This window comes from Mus caroli, unplaced genomic scaffold, assembly GCF_978045245.1.
Source record: "Mus caroli unplaced genomic scaffold, Mus_caroli_1 scaffold_11, whole genome shotgun sequence".
Lineage (NCBI taxonomy): Eukaryota > Metazoa > Chordata > Mammalia > Rodentia > Muridae > Mus > Mus caroli.
This window is the reverse complement of record NW_028227266.1, coordinates 115559218-115581518: the sequence shown is the minus strand read 5'-3', so window position 1 is coordinate 115581518 and position 22301 is coordinate 115559218. Positions and strand designations below refer to the sequence as shown.

At 42.3% G+C, this 22301-nt stretch overlaps 1 protein-coding gene across 10 annotated transcripts in view; it reads left to right on the top strand.

Moving 5' to 3' along the window:
* Rbms3 (RNA binding motif single stranded interacting protein 3) overlaps positions 1-22301 on the top strand; it is a 1312983-nt gene that overhangs the window by 1231469 nt on the left and 59213 nt on the right. For all 10 annotated transcript variants that reach the window (XM_085828159.1, XM_085828156.1, XM_085828158.1 and 7 more), the window contains one exon: positions 20392-20502. In XM_085828159.1, coding sequence (XP_085684285.1) covers positions 20392-20502 — 111 coding nt within the window. The remainder of the gene's footprint in view (positions 1-20391; positions 20503-22301) is intronic.

Here is a 22301-nt window from a genome sequence, read left to right as displayed (position 1 = left end):
TTCAGATCCTCCTTCCTTTAACAAAAGCATTGAATTGTTAAAATTCAGTAAACTTACTGGGAAAATGGAGCTTCATTCATTTACTCTATCACTCATTCAACCCATTCTGGATGTCTTCGATGAAAAGCCAGACATTGTCTAGAAATTTAGAGACAAGTAACTAAACACAAGCAAAGTTCCTGCTGTAACAAAACTTAGACCCCCAGCACAGGCAAAAGTCATAAAACAATGCCCTGGTCACTGATTTCACATATTAAAAGATGGTCTTGGGTGGAAGTATCAATCAGACTTTGGTGGAAGTGTCAATCAGACTTGGGTGGAAGTGTCAATCAGACTTGGGTGGAAGTATCAATCAGACTTTGGTGGAGGTGTCAATCAGACTTGGGTGGAAGTGTCAATCAGACTTGGGTGGAAGTATCAATCAGACTTTGGTGGAAGTGTCAATCAGACTTGGGTGGAAGTGTCAATCAGACTTGGGTAGAAGTGTCAGTCAATCCGACACAGGCCCGTGTTGGGGAGCCTCAGCCTCGAGGTGCAGCACTATTTGCCCTCCTTGATGTCAGTCTTCATTCCGGAGACGGAGCTGTCCTGAGAGATTCCAGATGCTTCCTCTCTTGTGGTCTTTTTTAATTAAACATAGGACCTGGGAGGTCCCAGCCATTACCTCTCATACCAGCTCTTCCTCAGTAAGGGATCAGGAAGAGGGTAAGGCACATGCAGTTCCTCTCCTTACTCAACCTGCGCTGCGTAAGGAAGAAATGGTCACTGTAGTATTCATTAAAGAATGTGAAATTAAATTTCACCTGAATTCTGTTGAGGAAAGATAAGTAGAACTCTGAGATTGATCAATGAGCCCCGACTGAGAAAGGAAAGGGGTGGGGGGTGCGTTTCTGTGTGTCTATGTGTGTAAGTGTGTTTCTGTGTATGCGTGTCAATGTGTATGTGTGTCAATGTGTGTCTGTGTGTATATGTGCATGCACACATGTGTGTGCATGTATAGGAATTTGTAGAGACATTAATTACTTGAATGGGTGTGACAAAATACCCTGACAAAAGTAAATTATTAAAGGAAGAGTTTATTTTTGGCCCACAGTTGGAGGGAAGAGTTCTTCATGGCAGAAAAGTCAGGATGATGGAAGCATGAGGCATTCGGTGTCCGTATCCACAGTCAGAAAGTGGAGCTAGAGAAGAAATCGGGTATTCAGCTTGCTTCTTTCTTCTTATTCAGAATTAGAATCCAGCCCAGGAATTGTATCATCTGCATTTGAGATGAGTCTTCCTTCCTCAATTAACCTCCGCTAGAAGCTGCCTCTTAGATATGCCCAGAGATCTATTTTTATGGTGGCCTTGAATCTCCTCAAGTTCACCACCGTAACTAAGCACCGCCCACCGTAACTAAGCACTGCCCACCGTACTAAGCATCGCACAAGGGAAGAAGCAGGGGAAACAGCGAGCCACCCTTACCTCACCTAAGGGAACAGACTCGGCGCTTCCTTCAAAATACTTTCTAAAGAGTTTGCTTCTCTTGTTAGTTGGCAAGGAGCTGTGATGGTCTTGAGTATACCCCACTGTTTCCACTGTTCTCTATGACCGAGAGATGCTGGTAGTTCACCTAGAAAATACTGGGCATCCATAAGCAGCAACATACCCTGCAGTGGGGATTTGGACTTTTGTCTTTTGCTGGAATATGGCTGTGTTTCCTGGTTACAGAGTTCGTCTCCTCCCCTCTGAGGCTCATGGTGCACTGTCCCATGACAGAAGATAAAGCTGAGCTCTATGCAGCAGTGGTCTCTGTGGAGAAGATGAGAGACTCCAGGGGGTTAATTGGCTCTCCTAATATCACACAGTTGGTGGCAGAGCCAGGGCACCTGTGCTTCAATCCAGTTAACACCAATTTTACTTCATTATGTCTGGCTGGGTTCTTCATTACGTCTCCATGTTTCAGGTTATAGAATTTAACCCTCAGCAAATCAAGTTGAGAGATTAATAAAAAAAATATTATGATTTAGTCCTTTTGTTGTAGAATATAAAATATTAGTATGTTATCTGGGTCCACTAATGCAAATTACATTAGCATAAGAAGTAAGGTATTCTAATCTTTTGGCATGCCACCAGTACACTTGAAATGGAAGGTATGATCTAGTTAATAGCTTGACTTGGATGGACACATCCATCCAAATAGTATCCTGATTTAATTCTTTTCGTTTCGGAATTATGTAATAGTGGATGACATATCTAAAGAAAATTTGCCTTATTTTATGCTGACTAGTCATTGCGTATGGCCTAGAGTAAGATTAATATCATAGGGATTTTGCAATTTTCCAAGTTAATGGCTCTTTGGCATTTTAAAACAGGTAGGTTAGAAAAATTGAATAATAAATCATTATAAGAAGGTTACATGACAAAAACAAAAACAAAAAACAAAGAAACAAAAAAACAAAAAAAAAAACCAACAAAACAAAACAAAACAAACAAACCTGTATTTTGAGCCTAATTTTAGGACAGAGATCTCTACAACTGTGTCTGCAAGTCTTTCCACAAGCAGAGTAGTTGTGTGTGTGTGTGTGTGTGTGTGTGTGTGTAGTTATGGTGTGTGTGTGTGTGTGTGTGTGTGTGTGTAGTTATGGGGTGTGTGTGTGTGTGTGTAATTATGGGGTGTGTGTGTGTGTGTTTGTGTGTGTAGTTATGGTGTGTGTGTGTGTGTGTGTGTGTAGTTGATTTTGTTCTGAGACACAGTCTCACTCGGTACCTAGCTGATCTGGAACTTCCTATGTAGACCAGGCTGGCCTCAAACTCAAAGCTCTTCCAGACTGTTGGGATTATCTGGCAACTTTTAAACACTTTATAATAATTTCATTCTTTTTAAAAAGAAGGAATTCTTATTTTTTCTCTAAAACACTCATACACTAAGTCAAAAGGGTTAATGAATTCTCATTTGAACCCATGTCAAAGAGTTTCCCCTGAGGTCATAATAGTTTGTAATTTTCTTTACATTATCTATTTTAAGGCCAAAGTAAACTGTTATGAAAGCCTTTTCCAATAGGCTTACGTTTAAGAAGGAATTATTAATGAAGCAGAACATGTAAGGTTTTCCCAGTTAGTTACCCGGAGTTCTTAAGAGCCTTTGCTCACAACCCTCTCTTAATGAAGAGACAATTAGAACAATTTCCAGACACGGAGAACTTGATACTATGCAAAGAAGCCCAGTTGCTTCATTGGCCTGCTTCTAGTTCACAAAATAAAAGGCAGACAAATATGGGTCCTGGCTTCTTCCTGTGGGAAATATTATCAGCTTGTCTGAACACCCCATGGGTTCAAAGGCTGCAGTATCTTTTGGGGGGAGAAATCCAAGATGGCAGATAAGCTAAAGGGCAGAGGAAGTAGGCTTTCTCATGGAAGGAGAAAGGAAGAAATCTCTCTTGGGGCAACAATGTAGCCATCACAGTTGTAAGATCTCAGTGCTTGCTGAGTCACACAGATAAATCCTCCATGGATCTGGGTACCCCTGTTCAATGTGCAAATGGGTAATATCCTAGTTAACTTTAACATTAACTTGACACAGCCTAGAGTCAAGTCATGTCTGCAGCAGGGTGGGAGATGGGACTATCTTCTTGTTGATTGAAGTGGGATGACCCAGCTCATCTTGGGCAGCATCATTCCTTAGGAAGGCTGTCCTAGGCTGTGTTAAAAGCTAGCTAAGCATGAGCTCCAGGTGCATCTGCAAGCAGCATCCCTTTGGTTTATGCTACCAGGTTCCTGTCTTGAGTTCTTGCCTTGACTTCCAGCGGGGGATTGAGAAGGAAAAACCTATAGTGGAATAACTTCCTTCCTTCCCTAAATTGCCTTTGACAGAGTTCTCCATCACAGCCACAGAAGGAAGCAGATATGCCTATGGCTAATCCCACCTATCATGTCAGCAGCTATTCCTCTGCCCATTTAGTGATTGCCTTCCCTACATTATCATAACCAAATTTTCCACATCACTGATGATTTCTTTATCTTGGACATTTTTATTTGCGTACTTAGCACATCTCTGGTACAGACCCAGAGAACCCCCACCCCCAAGACTGCATCTGGGGCCAGGAATTCTAGGTTCTCAGGCCCCTGGCCTTCTATGAAAAGGGCCCCCAGCCACCTAATGATGCAACCACAGCCCATAACAGCTCCAGAAACTCTACATGAGCTCATGCCTGCAATGCCAGTGTGCAAGGTAAGGTCAGCCTCAACTGCATAGCAGGTTTAGACCCTGTCTAAATAAATAAGTAAATAAACAAATTTATGAGCTCTAGGAATTGCTTTCCTCTCCACAATTTTGCATAAATTTGGCTCTCTTACTGATCATCTTCTGTCTCCCTCTGCCTCCTTTCAAATGGTATGGATTTTTTTATATATATATTTAAAGGTAATGTATGTGTGTGACTATTTTTACCTGTGTGCTATGTGTGGTCCTGATGCATTTGTAGGTCAGAAGAGGATGTGGGACTCCCTAGAACTGGAGTGGCAAATGATTGTGAGCCACCCATGTGGTACTGGGACTCAAACCGCAGTCCTCTCCAAAAATAAGCCATCTTAACTGCTAAGCCGTCTCTCCAGCCCCTTATGAAATATTTTTATTGGTTAAAATAATTTGAGTGTTAGCACCCTATCACCTCTGAAAAGTCAGCTGTCGCATTATTGGCCTGGCCTGTTTTTCTTATGTCCCTTGGTCCCCTGGAGGCCTTGTTCAGTAGAATAGTCTTGGATGCCAAGACTAAGAAGCAAGCTTTTCCCTGACTTGCTGAAAGTTTGCTGCACAGAATTAAAATCAAACCCAGGGCTTTAATGGGTAAAAATACTTGCCATGCAAACCCACTGAACTGAGTCAATAAACTTATAGTTTTTTTTTTAAAAAAAAAATGTATATTTACAAAATGAATGCTCAATAAAAATATCTTTAAAAGGAAGGTTTCATAGTAAGACTATTAGGTGTAAATATTTATACAGTCAGATCTTTAAAGAAACTATGGTTTGAAATTAAGCCTTTGGCTTAAAAAGTACAATCTCTTTTTTTAGAAAAGTTTAAAATTTTTTGTTTATGTCTATGAGTGCCTGCAAGAGATAGAAGTGCACCACATGTGTGCAGTGCCTATGGAGGCCAGCAGGGGGCATCAAATCCCCTAGAACTGAAGTTACACAGGGATATGAGCCTCTATGTGGATTGCGGGAACCAAACCTGGGTCCTCTGTAAGAGCAGAGAGTCCTTGTAACCACTGAGCCACCCCCTTCAGCCCCAACTTTTGACTTTTTAATTATCCTAAGTACTCACTGTAGTTAGAAAAGTTCGCTATTTTCATGCATGTGTGTGCTACCAATGTTTTCTTTCGCTGTTCAGAGAAATATATATTATAGACAAATATATACTTGTTAATACACATATTAATGAAACTAGATACAGAAGGGCTAGTTAGGGATGAGTCAAGCTTGCTAAGAGGACTATCCTGGGACGATTTCACCAGTCAGTTAGCAGGTTGACAGCAGACTTTGATTGGAGAATGGCAGCCTTCTCCATAATGGAACTATGATTGACAACTGAAATTCACACATAGGCCATCATTGCCAATTCCTCTTTAGAGATGAACCACCTATCCCTCAGGATCTCAGGGCTCCAGCCAGCAGAGCATTCTGATCTTGATAATTAAGCTAACTAGCCAGTCATGTTGGGCACAATCTGGTGTGTCTGCAATTAGCCTACCGGTTTTAGAGCAATTGCTCTCTTCATTCGGTTCTTCAGGCTGGCACTACATGGTCTCGGACTGCTTCCTGGGGACACATAACTTATTGATGTAGCTAAATGTTCCCAGCTTGCTCCTCCTAAATAACCCTATAACTTAGAGAAGACATGTATTGTAGTGGGCCTAACTTGATAGGTCTGGAATTGAGTGTAAATGGCAACTAGCCAACAGTTAATCCAAAAGACAGCAGCAATGGTAAGAATAGTCAATACCATCTCTTTGGGGAGTAATTATAGTTTCTTCCTATGTTTTGTGTGATTACATAACATTTAAAATAACTTTTTATGCATATTTATTTTAGGTGTGTGTGTGTGTGTGTGTGTGTGTGTGTGTGTGTGTGTGTATACACACGCGTGCGCGCGCACAGCCCCTGACACATGTGAATCACAGAGTAACTTCTAGGAATCAGTTTTCTCCCTCTTTCCTTTACCATGTGGGTTCCATGAATTGAACTCAAATCTTGCCTTGGTGACAAACTTTCAGCCCCTGAGCCCTCTCCCCAGCCCCGTGTGTGCATTAGATTTTTGAAACTTGTCCAGTTTGTCTTATTAAGGCCACTTAACTCTAAGCTAGCCCTGAGTTCTTTCAAAGTAATGCATGCCTGCTCTCAATTAGTACTAGTGAATTAAATTAGTTAATTAACCCTGGGTCCTAAATATATTAGCCAAAAAAAATCTTTTAAAAGGTTCCTAGTATTCTACCATAGCAAGCAAGGCTGAACTTGGAGCAGCCTCCCAAGAGCCTAAACACAAATCTTTCTACCAAAACCTTAGCTTCGTCTGTCTCCAAAAGAACCCAACACAGCTTAGAAAGTAGATTAAACTTTTGTAACGCTTTAAAGTCAAACCATGATTTTCCCACAGAGCAGTCCAAATGGATTATCTATCCACCTCATAAGTGTGCATTTCATAGGGTTAGAAGACTTGGTGCTCCGAATATTTCCGTGTAGGAATAAAGAAATAATTGACTAATGACTATTTCTGCTAATTTAAGTGGTGCCAAGTCAGCCAGATGTTTCCAGCAGAGACCCAGTCCACAAATGCCATTGCTCCATGATTCCTTAATCTAGGGATCACCTGGATCAGGCAAGTGACTGAGTGGTCAGTGCTTTCTGTCAAACCAGCTCCTTGGTAAAGAGCTCTCAGAGAAAGGCTGGAAGTGGAGAGAGGTGAGGAGGGAGAGCTGCTGTCTGCCCTAGAAACCCTCTGAAGGAAGTTCCTTTGAAGTTTTTGAAGGGCTGTTTGCTTTTCTTGCCTTTGGAAGTGGCCCTTGGTGAGGTCAAAAGAAAGAAATGAGAGTGTGCTGGATGGGAGGACAGGAACGCTGTGGCCACAGCTGGTTGCAGGGAGTGGGCGATCCTTGAAATATGGGCTAGCTTGTGGAGGAAACATCTGCCAGGAGGGACAAAAACTCAAACAACTGCTTTTGAAGCTTCCGTTCTAGAGAGATGATGGAGACTTTGGCCTTTGTGATGGAAATGAAGGACGTAGGTGTTGGCGGGCAGAAGGCTTCAGGCTTGCTGTTGTGTGGAAGAAAGTAAAAGGGATATGCTTGGAAAACCTTGATACCAGTCAAATGCCTGATTCTGTTAAAACTCACCTGCTGTGTCCTTCCTTTCACTGGCTCAGTCTGTGAAGAAGGGAAGGAATGCTGAGAGAGCCAGGTGGGAGAATAAACAGTCCTGAATAGTTTTCTCTGGTCACACTTTATATATCACTGTAAAGTCCGCTCTGGGCTGAGAGGTCAGAAGAAGTCCATTTGTTGTGGGTCCATGTTAAAGTATTGATAGCCTCGTTTTCATAGAGTTTTCAAAAGAAGTTTTATTTCTTTCATTTATAGGCAAGTTTGTCTCCCCCACACACACACCCCTCTGTGTGTGTGTGTGTGTGTGTGTGTGTGTGTGTGTCTGGTGTGTGTGTGTGTGTCTGTGTGTCTCTGTGTGTCTCTCTGTGTGTGTACGTGTATACTGATGGAAGCCAGAAGATGCCTGATCTTCTGGAGCTGTAGCTGGACTTTGGCCACTTTGTGGGTTCTTCTTTCTTCCACCCTTTCAAGCCCCTAACACTAGACAGGAGAGAAAAAATACGATAGACAGAAAAGGAGGTGGCATGATTATCCGACCACTTCCTGCTGATGGGCACATCAAGTTCCTTGGTGCAAGTTTAATCTTCACAAACATCAGGATATCTAAGTTCTTCCTGTTGTTTCTTATTGCACATGACTACTTTACAAACTGTGACTAACAGCCAACAACAGCAGCCAACAACTTACCCTGCCTCTTGCTTGAGGCCCTAGCATTTATATACTCTCTGAAAAGTCCTCATAATTCCAAACATCACAACCTCAGAAACTATCTGCAGCTGACAAGTTCATACTCCTGATAAAGCACGAGGCAAATCATAGTCAACTGTTGTGAAAAATGTGGATATATCCCATTTTGTTCAAATGAAAATGTGTTCTTACAATATTTCTATCTTTGAAAGAAACAAAAATTCTCACTATAGGAGTTATAGGCAGTTCTAAGTTGCCTGTTGTGGGTGCTGGGGACTGAAGCCAGGTCCTCTGCAGGAGCAGTATACACTCCTAACTGTTGAACCATTTCTCCAGTCCTGCTTTACAGAATTTTTGTAAAGTAACACAGAAATCACCAATCACAGGCCATAGGGTTTTAACCCCCCAAATTTGAATTCCCATTAATAGTATTTGTCTTCAAGTCATACTAGGAGATAATAAAATCTCTTAGTGGACCATTCCTAAGAGAATGGGGTAGAACTAGCTTATCACGAGTCTGTCTGTGAATAAAAATTATAACCCATGAAATTATTTTATATTTGTATCTGAAACTTTTATATTCAGCATAATTTTTTATTTCAGAGAGATTTCATTGCAGTAGATTGATCCAGTAGCCAGTTAATTCTGGAGCTTAGTGGCCCCCACATCTCCAGATGGCCACAGGAGTGTCCCATTACTATTGTCCACTATGTGGCTGCATGGCACTGGACAGCTTTTGTCCCCACCTGTACAGGGGCATGGGTGTCACAGTTCTCCATTCTGCTTTTATTCTAAAGTGAGTTCTATATAGAATCCCCTGAAGGTAGTTTTAAGGAACATGCCATATGGATCTATGTCCAATAGCAAAAGAGCTCAGAAAATGTGGAGGGGAAGTTTTTGGATCCATTTGCCTGGTTTTACGTTGGTTGCCCCTATTCTACATGGAGAAGACAGCACTGACTTTGGTAACCTTTAACAAATTACCATGGTCACAGTCATGAAGGCAGAGAAAGACCACTGGAAGCAACTGGATGAGAAACCCCCGTTGCTCACAAACAGATGAGCACCACAGCAATAGAAAGTTCCTTGTGGAAAAGGACAGGGTTTATTTTTCTAACTCGTGGTGGCCATAACAAGGGAACACATTGCTGCTGCTAAAACAACTCAAGCTATTTGGTGCTCAACGTAAAAACTGAAAAGAGAACTAACATGATGGTCAAGAAGCAAACGAAGAATCATTTCTGAAGCTATAGAGTAGGAAACTGCACATCTGGCAGGATACCTTCGTTGGCACAGTGAAGCTGTGCAAACACGAGGCCAACAAGTTTTAGTCCTAGGACCCACGTGGCGGCTGTCTCTTGTGATTCCAGAACGAAGGAGGAGGAGACAAGCAGATACCCGCAGCTCACTGTCCAGCTGACGTTACCTTCTTGGAAGACTGAGGCCAGTAAGAAACACTGCCTCAAACAAGGTGGACAGTGCCACACACACACACAGACAGACACACACACATACACACACAGAGACACAGACACACACACAGAGTATTCACTCTGAACCGTGGTGGAGAGGAGACAGCACGTCTCACATTTTCCCACGAAGCTCAGACACTGGGTCCTTCTGAAAAGACAGACCTGGATCCCTGAGGCTGAGCTTGGCCTGAAGTGATTCTTCTGCACAGTATCAGTACCTCACAGACCCAATCAACTCAAAGGAGACTTTCAGGGAAAGTAAATGACTTGTTTAATCCAATCAAGACTTCCCACCCATATCCTTAGGTCTTGTTGAACCTCTGCCTCAAACTAGACAAATTCCTGAAGCGATCTTAAAGAGGCTGGATACAGCCCAGAAATGACCTCTGAAGAATCACAAAGTAAAGTATAGTCTGTAGCAAGTTGCAAGCCAGGAAATTGCTACTTTCCTTGTAGTAGGGAGTATGGAAGTGTCCTTATGGAGTATAGAGCTGTCCTGAGACATACTGAGGCTTTTTACATCATAGACAATAAGATGGTAGGGAGCTTTTCCCATTGGTCAGCCCTGAGTTGAACAGGAAGCTCCCAGCAACCTGGTCTGTCTCCATGTTGTAATTGATATGGAGTCAGGACTTTTGTTAGCAGGGGAAGCTGTGAATGAGAGGGTTATGCAGTCCATAATACTCACATATCCACTGGGAATCATTTTTGCTTCATTGTTTCTAAGAAGATGGATCCAGAATATTGCACCCGATAAGCATTTGAAACTTCCAGTGTGTGGGGAATCTGTGAGAGCATCTATAGAGTGATTGCCTGCTAGCAAATAGAGCACAGAGAATTTCTTTTCTCATTGACAGCACAGTTCGGCAAGAATTTCAGGCTTCTGTGTGATGATGAAGCCTCTTTCTTTCACCAGAAAGATCTGATAGGCAGACAGTGTGGGGCTGGGGCATGGCCATGTTGGTAAAGAACTTGCTGCCGTGCAAGCCTGAACTCTTGAGTTCAATCTCCAGAGCTCATGTTAAAAAAGCAGGGTCTGGTGCTGAAGAAGCAGGGATGGGGATGGAGGGACACTTTGGGCCCTCTGACATCTCAGCCCACCCTTCTCTGCAAGCTTCAGGCTAGTGAGAGACCCTGTCTCAAAAACACAAGGTGGACAGCGGCTGAAGAACGAACCCTGAGTCTGTCCTCACTCTCCCACATCCATGCACATGCAGGCATGTGCACCTGCACACACAGGCATTTGTGCACACACACATATGCACACGCACATGCACACGTACACACACTAAACATTCATGCTGCATTTGTGGTGGTCCACTTTGGATATGGTGGTGGTTGAGGAGATCCTGCAAGTTCACCAATACAACTGAGCACGAGAATGCTCTTTATTTCAATCAAAGCATCCTGCTCACTTTGATCCTGGAGCCACTATCCATTAAAATCACAAGAGCCCTGGCTATGAGCAAGTACTGAGCTCTCATTGTGCCCCTCAACACCCTTAACCAAGTCATATTGCAGGAGCAGGCAGACAGACTGACACTACAGTATATTCCAGATGTTACAAATGACTCCAGTGAGATAATGACAAGTACTTGCTGCTCTTCCAAAGACCCTGAGTTCAGATCCCAGTTCCAGGGTGAGGTTATTCACAACTGCTTGGAATTCCAGCTCCAGAGGATCAGATGCCCCTTTCGGGGCCACTGTGAGAGCTACACACAATTAGCATACTTACACATGACACACAGTCATTAATTAAAATAAAATAAATAAAAGGTAAAGGACAATTGACCTTCATGATGAAAATGTTTTAAAAACATTTAATGGGATGAGTTCTTGTAGCAGGTGTATGAGCTTAATGATATAAGTACTAAGAATTCTGTTGTGTATTTAGTCAATAAAACAATTTGATCATTGGGTTCCTAAAGTCCCAATTTTCCAGCTCTCCCTCGATGATTTCATATATTTGAAGACCATTTTGTTCTATTATTATTATTATTAAAATGTATATGTGTTCTACGTGTATAAGTGTTTTGTCTATCTGTATGTGTGTGCACTATATGTGTGAAGTGCCCACAAAAGTCAAAAGAGGTCATTAGCTCCTCTCAAACTTAAGTTACAGACAGTTGGGAGATACCATGTGGGTGTTGGGACCCACACCTAAGCTTTCTGCAGGAACAGCAAGTGACCTTGGCACTGATTCATCTTTCATCTTTCCAGTGTCTGCTGTACTATTGTAGGGAAGTTGGTTAAAATACCAGCAGCTACGGCTGATCCTGTTTTCTTAGCAGACGCCTTTTAGGCACAGAAGCTGAAAGGAGGAAATTGGCATCACTGAAGTCTCCTACTGTCAGTGACTCTTGCTTTTGAGAAACACTTCAGTATGACATGCTTACTGCGTATTCTCACTCACAATGGCTCCATTATGCTTACTAATACGTATTTCACTAATGAATGAAACGTTTGTTCACACTCGGCAGGCAAGGAGTACAATAAGAATTCTTGGAAGGGGGCACCTTTGGGTAAAACTAATTAGGTCTTAATGTCTTTTTCCTATTACTTTCAAAATCCATTCTTGCAGTTAAAAAACAACCTGAGTATTTGATTTACGAGTGGAAAAATCCCACTGTGTTTATAATCAATAGCATCTCTTTCATAGGCTGTGTTCAAAATTTTCTACACTTATTGTTTAATGGGTGGTGTACTGGCTAGTTTTGTGTCAACTTGACACAGTTGGAGTTATCACTGAGAAAGGAGCTTCAGTTGAGGAAATGCCTCCATGAGATCCAACTGTAAGGCATTTTCTCAATTAGTGATCAAGGGGGGAGGTCCCCTTGTGGGTGGTGCCATCTCTGTGCTGGTAGTCTTGGTTCTATAAGAGAGCAGGCTGAGCAAGCCAGGGGAAGCAAGCCAGTAATGAACATCCCTCCATGGCCTCTGCATCAGCTCCTGCTTCCTGACCTGCTTGAGTTCCAGTTCTGACTTCCTTGGTGATGAACAGCAGCATGGAAGTGTAAGCCAAATAAACCCTTTCCTCCCCAAACTGCTTCTTGGTCATGGAATGACCTTCTTTGTACAGGAATAGAAACCCTGAGTAAGACAGGTGGCATGTCCCTCATAAACAGCATCAGGGCCAGGCATACTGACTTTAGACTTAAAAATCGCAGGACTTCAGAGGTGGAAACAGGAGAATCAGAAGTTCATCTCCTTCCTCTGTTGTAGCAAGTTTGAGGCAACTCTGGGCAACAGGAGACTCTGTCTCCAAGCACACACACACACACACACACACACACACACACACAATCCCCCAACAATTTTCAAATGAAATAATTAGATAAAAGGCTAGGATATGATGCCATGAGTAAGATCACTTCAGTGCAAGCACAGGGACCTGAGATTCAATCCCAGAATTCATCAATAAAGACAGGCTGGATGTTTCCCTATAACCCTAATGCTGTGTGCATTAGAGGCCAAGGATCATTCAGGCTCAAGGGCATCCAGCCCAGATCCAGGTTCAGAGATGGATTCTGTCTTAGAGGAATAAGGTGGAGAAAGACATACAACGGGACACCTGACACCCTCCTGTTGCAAGCTCATCCACCCAAACATATGCACAGTTAAGCAGCTCTCAATCTGTGGGTCTCAACCCCTTTGTGGGTAGAAGAATCCTTTTACAGGGGTCACCTAAGACCATTGGAGAAAACAGATATTTACATTATGATTCATAACAGTAGCAAAATTAGTTACGAAGTAGCGATGAAACAACATGAGGAGCTGTATTAAAGGGTCTGAGCATTAGGAAGATTGAGATCTCGTTAGTTGTCTAAATAGTGTTGCCTTGTTTCCTGAGTGAATGCAAAGTCCTTTCCTATGTCTGTATCCTGTAGAGCATCACCAATGATCTGTCTACAAGTTTCAGCTTTTCAGGTTGCACATTAAAGTCTTTGCTCCATTTCAGAATGGATTTTTATGTATGGTGACAGGCACAAGTCTAATCTCTTCCTTCTCCATACAGACATTCATGTTTCCTGGTGCCATTTGCTGTGTTTTCTATAGTGTATGTATCTCTATCAAGTAAGGAATGGATACATTTGCATAGCCTCAGGTTGGGGTCTTCTCTTTTGCTTTGTTAACCTCCACATCTGCTTCTGTGCCCTGCTGTCTGTCACTATGGCTCTGTGGTGTATCTTGAGCTCTGGAGAGTGGTTGCATCCAGCATTGATTTCTTCACTCAGGACAGTTTGGCTCTCTGTGGTCTTGTGTGCTTCCATGGATTTTAGAATGTCTTCTCTATTTCTGCAAAAGGTGTCATGAGGATTTTGTTTGGGATTCAACTGGAAACCATTCTGATTACATCTAATTCTTCCCAAGGTCAGGAAATAGAGACTGAACTTGTCTACCACATTTGTTGAATAATATACTAAATAATTTGGACTCAAGAGTGAACATTAAAAGTTACAAATAGCATTGGCTTTTTTTTTTCTTAATGAAGTGTAGCATTTAGCGAGTGAATTAGAAGCTGCATCATAATAAAACAATAATGTTAGCTGTTACTTGTATGGATCAGGCAGTAGATGTCAACTCTGTGCCTTTTTCTAATGACTGTAGCTTGAAATGGTTTTATGTTGCATAACCGGAGCTTATATGTAATATATATATATATATATATATATATATATATATATATATATATATGTGTGTGTGTATGTATGTATATATGTATGTATATATGTGTATATATACATATATGTGTGTGTATACATGTGTGTATATATATGTATATACACACACATATACATATATATGTGTGTATATATATGTATATATATATGTGTGTGTATATATATACACACACACATACAGACAGACACACACACACACACTTAAATACATACATACACCAGGTCTTCTAGACTTTAGAACAGATGACATCTGAGGATGAATAATTAATCATTTTGGAGCAAATTGTTTGTTATAGACTATACCGGTGACAGCAAGATGGGAGGCTGAGGCAGGCCAGTCCAGTTAACTGGACAATACTTGGTGAAGTTCCAAGCCAATGCAATATTTCATTTCCAAAAGTGGAAAGCACAAAGGGACTGACATCGTGTGAACTGCTCTCGGGCCTTGACACTTAGGCCACATACATTATATGCACTCACACTCATTTATGCATCCACACACTTGAACACACACTCCCACACCACAGTGCTTAAGAAAATTTTAGGTATTTGTATGACTATCTGTGCTGTGTGTGGCATGTGTTTGCCCATACTTGAGGTGGCACAAAGAAGGCATCAGATTCTCTGGAGCTGCCTGGCACAGTTGCCGAACTCAGGTTCTCTATAAGAGCAGCCGGTGTGCCTAAACTCTGATTCTCCCTCCCACAGCCACCAAAGCACTTTCTGACTTGAAATTTCGTCTAATCATAATTTTCCTGTAAATTATTATGCATAACTGATGTATACTATGCTTTGGAGTGCATTATAGATACAGAATAGAAGCTTGGGAGGTGCGAATACCATGTGGATCTGGGGACGTGACTCAGTGGGTAGAGGGTTTAGGCATGAAGACCTGAGTCAGGAACTCTGGTCATTGTTAACGATTCTTTAATTTAAATGAAAATTAGTCCTAGAGACATGGAAAATTAGCTTGCAAAGACTTTTGCTACTTGCTGTGTGCAATTCATGTCTGTATAGATTGTGCACGTGTGATAAGGTGTGGCTTCACTTTAAGGTGCACTCTAGAAAGAAAGGATTCAAGAACAGTAAAGAGGGAAAGGAATCCACGTGAGGGGGATTCCTTGGGCTGTGTGGCCCCCAGATTATCGTGGCTGTTTTCTACTCCCGCGTCCAGCTGGTGGTATTTGTTTTGTTTTTGTTTGTTTGTTTGGGGTCTTTGGGGGGTGGTGGTTGGTTTGTTTGGTTTTCAGAAATCACTATGAAACATTTTGTCCAGTTGAAGGGGACTAGCCCTGTGATGGCCTTTTGGATTTCAAACTAGACTGGGGGAAGTCATTCTGTCCCTCCAAGTTGGCTGTAAATTGATCAAGCTGAAGCTTAGTGGTCATCCCTGAAGATACGAAATGGTTCCTGGTGCTTCCTATTCCTCCCAACAACAGTCCTTTAAAACCTTGTGGCTTTTCTGTTGCTGTGATAAAACACCAACACCAAAAGCAATTTACATAAGACAATGTTTATTTGGACATGCTGGGATAAAACAGATAAAACACCAACACACACACACACACACACACACACGTCAGTCATTCACTATTGCTGTCCGTCATTCACTGTTGCTATTGGCCATTCACTGTTGCTGTTGGTCACTCACTATTGCTGTCAGTCATTCATTCACTATTGCTGTCGGTCATTGACATGGACTGCCTGACTTTTAAGCCGCTCATGTTCTCTGTGCTAAAAATAGTTCGATATACATAAACTCAAGGAGATATTTCTTCTAAAAATATGATGGTGACAGAAAGACAAAATCAGATTGAGGACAAAATAAAAATTGACCTTCAGTTATATTTTTAAAAGTTATGTTAAAGGGTTCCTATTTAAAAACTCAGTTGCATAAATGGTCTGTGAAATAGAACATCTAGTGTGAGCCTTGGGTATCTTGGCATGAAACACCAGGAGGAGACAGGCTGCTGGGGGCGGGCCACGGTTCTCCTTCCTTCCCTTCATTCAGCTGAGTAATTTTCTTTCTTTATGCTTTCCTGTCGCCCTTCTCACCTTTGACTTTGTCAGTCCTGTGATTTGAAACATGGGACTTATACAAATGTGTGTAGAAAGGGCTCTAAAAGGCTCAGCTGCTCACGTGGAAGTTTTGAGACCAATCAGCGACTTTAGTTCTTTAGGGAATTACCCTGCTTCACCTCTGCGAGATACAGGCTTGGCCTGTTTGAATTTGTTGTCCTGTATTGTGATGATTCACAGTCAAAGGGCCATGCCCTGTAACAGTGGCAAAGCAGCACAAATGAAGGTCATTGCTCAATCTCCTGTTTATCACTGGAGCGGTGGCTCAGCAGTTAAGAGCACGCTCCTGCTGCTCTTCCAGGGGACCTGAGTTTGTTTCCCCACACCCGGGTTTAGTATGTGCTTTCAGTGCAAGGGACTGCCCGTGTTTTGTTGGGTGTGAAGAGTCCCATGATTTTGTCGGGAAATGAATGAATCTTCAAAGATTTCAAACTCATTTCAAATACTAGCAGAAGCCCAGCAAACAGAGATCCTTCTCTGATGTCCAGTTTTAAATACTGAAGCTCACAGCAGCAGCAGCAGCAGCAGCAGCAATGGAGACAGAGCCCAGCCCAGCCACGTGCAACCAGAGGAATTCCCTGCCCCTTTAGGGACTTCCACTCAAATGAAGTCAGACCCTTGACTATATACTGCAGAAAAGAATTCCAGGAGAGGCCTGAGTGCAGTAAATTAGTGAGCCTGTTACAGAGAGCTAGCTTTAAAGAGTAACCACCATTTAAAAATTATGTAGAGTTTTAAAAGTAAGCAAAAGCATGCGAGTTGATTTCCTAAATACTTTCTTTCATTTTTTTAAAAAGAAGTTCCTGTTATAAATGAAATTATAAGGTGGTTTTATGAAGTGTACTGTTTATGTTCTGGGATTAGAGATGAGAGTGCTGACATAGTTCAACTCAAGGCTACAAATATCCAAGCCCTGAGTAAGCCTGGTCTGTGTTTCACACCCTTGTTTGCAATGCCCTTCAGAAAACAAGAGCTGTCTCTGCAGGCAATCTTTACCAGCTCTCTGGACCTTCTGAGTCCCTGCCAGCATCCCGCAGGAATCTATTCCTTCCAGTGTCCTTTAATTTCATCTGCCCTCCTACCCTGCTTCACTTGAGGTGACTTCTGCATACTTTACCCAAACCACTGCTGTCATTCTTACTTCTGGGATGTGTGACCATCTTGTCCCTCTGATGACAGGAAGAAGGACTTTATCTCACAGCAGCAGTGGCTCCCATGGACCATATTGCCTGTCAGCCCTGAGACCATTGCTTGCTTTATTAGGAATTAAAGGAGGAATTAAAGGCATGCATTACAAGATTTTACTTTGCAACGTAAACACTGAGCAAATCCAGACATCCAGAGATGCTGAGAGAAAAAAGACGGCTCATCTTGTGCTGCCATTTGTCCAGTGGGTGCTTTTCAGACAGCACACTCTCTATATATATTGTCAAGGAGACAATGTCACTCTTACTGTGTTGGCAAAGGCTGTCACAGAGCACTCCAAAGTCCATAGCTTAAGTGCATCAGTGGGGACAGATTTGACAGTGTATATTGAGGGTGCTGGTTTGCCTTAACCATTGTAAAGTTTTCCTTCTTTTCTCTTTCACATTTCCCCTTTGTACTGCACAATACAAAAGAGATTCTGTTGACATTAATAAGCACCATTGCTGACAAACACCATTCTCTGTTGCAATAACCAACACTTCAGACCCACTAAGGTATCTGTCCTTGATAAAGCACCGTCAAAACTTCATGTCTCCAGTAGGTTCTTGTCAATCACTTCCAGTTAACTCACTAATTGTGAACGTCTTCCATCCCCTTGGGATTAAACAACTTAATGTTCTTGATAACTTGTGGGGATTCTCTGTTCATTGGACATTTTACTGACAATAAGCAAATATTCTTATGAAATTTCTCCCAAGAATCTCTACAGCATCATTTGTTTATTGATGGTAACTCATCTGTTTGGGGAATCTTTCCGTCCTATTATTTTTTCACTCTGTGCTTGGTCTTGCTATTTACAATTCCAGATTATGACAAGTCCCTTCCCACTCTTCTGTGTGATTGGCAGATTTTGGGTTTATAGGCAGAACAGTGCACCGGCAGCTGCCATCAAATGACTCCCCATACACGGCTTTCTGTGAAGGAAGTCTCCGAGAGATCAGACCATCTTCTCTAAATTAATTCCAAGTGCAGGCATCCTGTCCCTCTGTTCTTATCCAGTGAGAATTTTGATGGATCTGTCACAAGCTTGCCCACCTCCCTCACTGACTGCTTCCCAAACAAAACCTAAAGTCTGTCTCTCATGTAACACCCCAGGGAGAGGGCAGTCTCCTCAGCATGGAAGAGGATAGATTTTGCACGCGCACGCACACACACAGACACACACGCAGACACACACACAGACACACACGCAGACACACACACAGACACACACACAGACACACACACAGACACACACACAGACACACATACAGACACAGACACACACACACACAGACACACAGACACACACACACACACACAGACACACACACACAGACACACACACACACAGACACACACACACACACACACTGTGGGTTTCATTGTGGCTTTTCCTATCTGTTCCTTTATGTATGTGTTAAGACTGATTAAATTGAGATAGTTCTGGAGCTGTGGTAGGTGAGCTCTGGGCTGGGATAGACTGGTGGCAGACAGTGGGATAGACTGGTGGCCGCCTGTTTGAAACTCAGGAAGAGAAGGAACTGTTGTGCCCACACAGGGTTAAGATGTGAGAGAGTGCCACATTTCAGTTAGAGTTCGAGAAATTCATCAGGGCACCTGCTTCAGTTCTGAGAGGCTTCTGGAGCTCATCCCCAGGGGACTTAAAAGGATTAGTGCTTACAGGATTCACAGGGAAGGTATGGTTTTAAGGAAGAAAAATAAATTGCTTTTAGTAAGGAAACTCAAGGAGCAGGAAGAAGGGTAGTGTGTCTAAATTCTAATATGTATACCTGTTTATCATTATGACTTGAAGCTTATATATCTTGTCATTTTGCATAAGAATCCTGTGTAAAAAAAATAATAAAGGAGAAGGGAGCCGGGGAAGGACATGAAATATTAAACTCTGGGTTCCACAGGTGCATGCACGGGTACACACCCACACTGATAAGCACACCACAACCTCCATCAGCGCTATCACCAGCATCCCACATACACAAAACAAAACCTACAAAATATTAATTTATGGATACACACACACACACACATACACACACACAAGCTTTAAAATGTCCAGTATAGTTTCTTATATCAAAAGGTTAAATCAAGAAAAAAATAAGAAAAAATCAACCAAGAAGTAAAGATGTTGAAATAGTAACTCTGATTCTTGGATACTTCATGTTAGGCTTTGATTCATTCTTATGCTGTCAAGAAGCTCACGTGGGCCCTGTCACCTCCTGACCCCAGTCATAGGTAATATATGGGGGATGTTGGGGTAAGCAAGAAGTGCTTATTTAAATTACAAATGGATGGAGTAAGCCTTGGGCCTGGGAGATGGCTCAGCAGGTATCTGCCACCATGCCTGACAACAGGAGTTCATTCCCTGGGTCTCATATGGTAGAAAAGAGAACCAACTCCCACACGATATCCCTTGGCCTCGACACACATGCTAAAACATGTGCATGCTTGAGTATGTGTACAAATATGTGCATACATGTACATACACACACAGAAAACATACTACACACCACACAAAAAATTTAAATGTAAAAAGTAAACAAACTGAAAATTTTATTCAATACCAAGAAAAATTAGAGGATTTATATTACTGTCCCCAATTTTCAATCAAAGAAATATATCAGAACTGTGGGAGAAGGGGCGCATAGGATTTATTTGAAAACCTCCCTAAAGGTAAAAGCCAGGTGTGTTAGACACTTGCACATCAATCATATGTTAGCAAAGAGGATTGCTGGTGCCACAGACTCTACACGTAAACAGAAAGACGCAGACAGGCACCAGATCCTCCAAGCCTGAATTTATTCACTGTTTACCATGAAAAGCAAACTCACCAAAGGCTGTATTGGCTTTTGATAAAGAACGTTTTCTTCCTCTTGGAACGTGTTCTCAGATGGACATTGTATGTGCTTTTAGGGTGCTGTGATCACACCCGCCGTGGACCACCCCATGTCAATGCAGCCAACTAATATCGTGGGTCCCCTGACGCAGCAGATGAACCATCTTTCCCTGGGGACAGCAGGAACGGTGAGTGGAAGCCTTTAGTTTGTCTCCTGGGACTTGAGAAGGCGCCATGTTCTCTTTTCCTTAGCATTGCCAATACACAGCTGGTCTCACAAAGCTGTCGGGTTCTGGCATGAACAAGCTTGCGTGCAGGTTCAATCCCAGGGAACACTCATTCACACGTGCAAGGAGAAGGGTCCTGTGGCGTTGCCTTTAGACTTGCGACTCTTCTCGTTATGTGGTACAGTTCTCCAAGCGCACCAGAGCTCTTTCTGGAAAGGGACCCTTCTGCCTACGCATGTAGATCTGTCCCTCATGACCATAGGCGTGGGCTGCTTTCCTTTCCGCAGCTCTTTACCAGTTGACCCACTGTCCTTCCCAGGTCTTTCACACATAAGAGAGCAGTTCCAACTGTAATCAGTGGAAAGACCTTTTTATGCACCCTCAATGTCTGAAGTAATAGGAAGTCACTGAGAAGTTGGCCCAGTTGAGTGTTTATTTCTCCTGTGGACATACTGGCATAGTGGCTATTGAAGAGAAGGAACAGAATCGGACGTATTTAACCTTATCTTAAAGTTATGATGCTTTTGACTAGTCTTATTCTCAAACAGTGTATTGTTCTCATTCGCTTCTCTGTTGCTGTGATAAAACATGGACCACAAGCATCATGGAGAGGAAAGCGACTATTTGGTTTGCAGGTTACAGTGGATCATCAAAGGAAACTTAAGGGCAGGAACATGGAGGCAGGAATTGAAACAGAGACCATAGAAGGACAATTCTTACTGACTTGCTTGGATAACTTTCTTATATAGCCCAGGCTCGTGTGACTAGGGAATAGCAATGCCCACAGTGAGCAGGGTCTTTCTACATTGATGAGTAATTTTAAAATGTCCTGAAGACATGCTTACCGGCCAGTCTGATGGAGGTAAGACATGCCTACAAGCCAGTCTGATGGAGGTAATCTCTCAATTGCAGTTTCTTCTTCCCATTCCCATTGGTGTCAAGTTGATAAACAAGATGAGCTGTCACATGAACTGAAAAAAAAAAAAAGCCAGTAGTACATTTGATCTCAATCTAGGATATACTTGAACTCACTGGCAAGGCTTTGTATTTGTTTAAGGAGTAGTCCCTCCAATATTTGCATCTAATACAACCTAGAACACTAAACCTATGCTCAACATCATTAGTGAATGCACCATCAGTCGCACCTTAGCATCTTAGTGTTTAGTATGCACCCTAGTGCAAGTGATCTTGTCTTTTGTAAAGACATGGGGGGAAAGGCATACTTTCTTTTAACTGACATAGGTTAAGCAATATAGAAAGACCCCAGGAGAATCAGTCAAGAAACTTTGATCTAAATCTGAATTGTGCCATTGAGGACATAGTATCTAAGGATCTCAGCCTCCCCCTCTGTAGAGTGAGGTCACTCATTTTGACTTGTGAATACCTTATGCTTCTAACTTTGTGGTTTAAGCCTATGTGTGTGTCCCTTTGATACTGCCTTTATGAGTCTCATGGAGGCACTGCATACTGCTGATATGCCTTATGTATGCTAACTGTTGATGGAGGACCTATAAAAATGGGTGCCTTTACTCAAAGGATGTAGAGGAAAATCATACACTCCCAAGAAAGAGCTTAGGCTTATCATAAGCTATATACCCATTCCCCTGCATTGGACCATTGGTGATAAGTGACCTGCCCAAGAGTTGAAACTGGATCATAGACTTGCACTCTTAGCTAGATTTTAGAAGTCAGCTCTGAGAGCACCCTTAACTTTACACCATGGCTCAGATCATTGTCATTGGACAGATATCTTCACACTA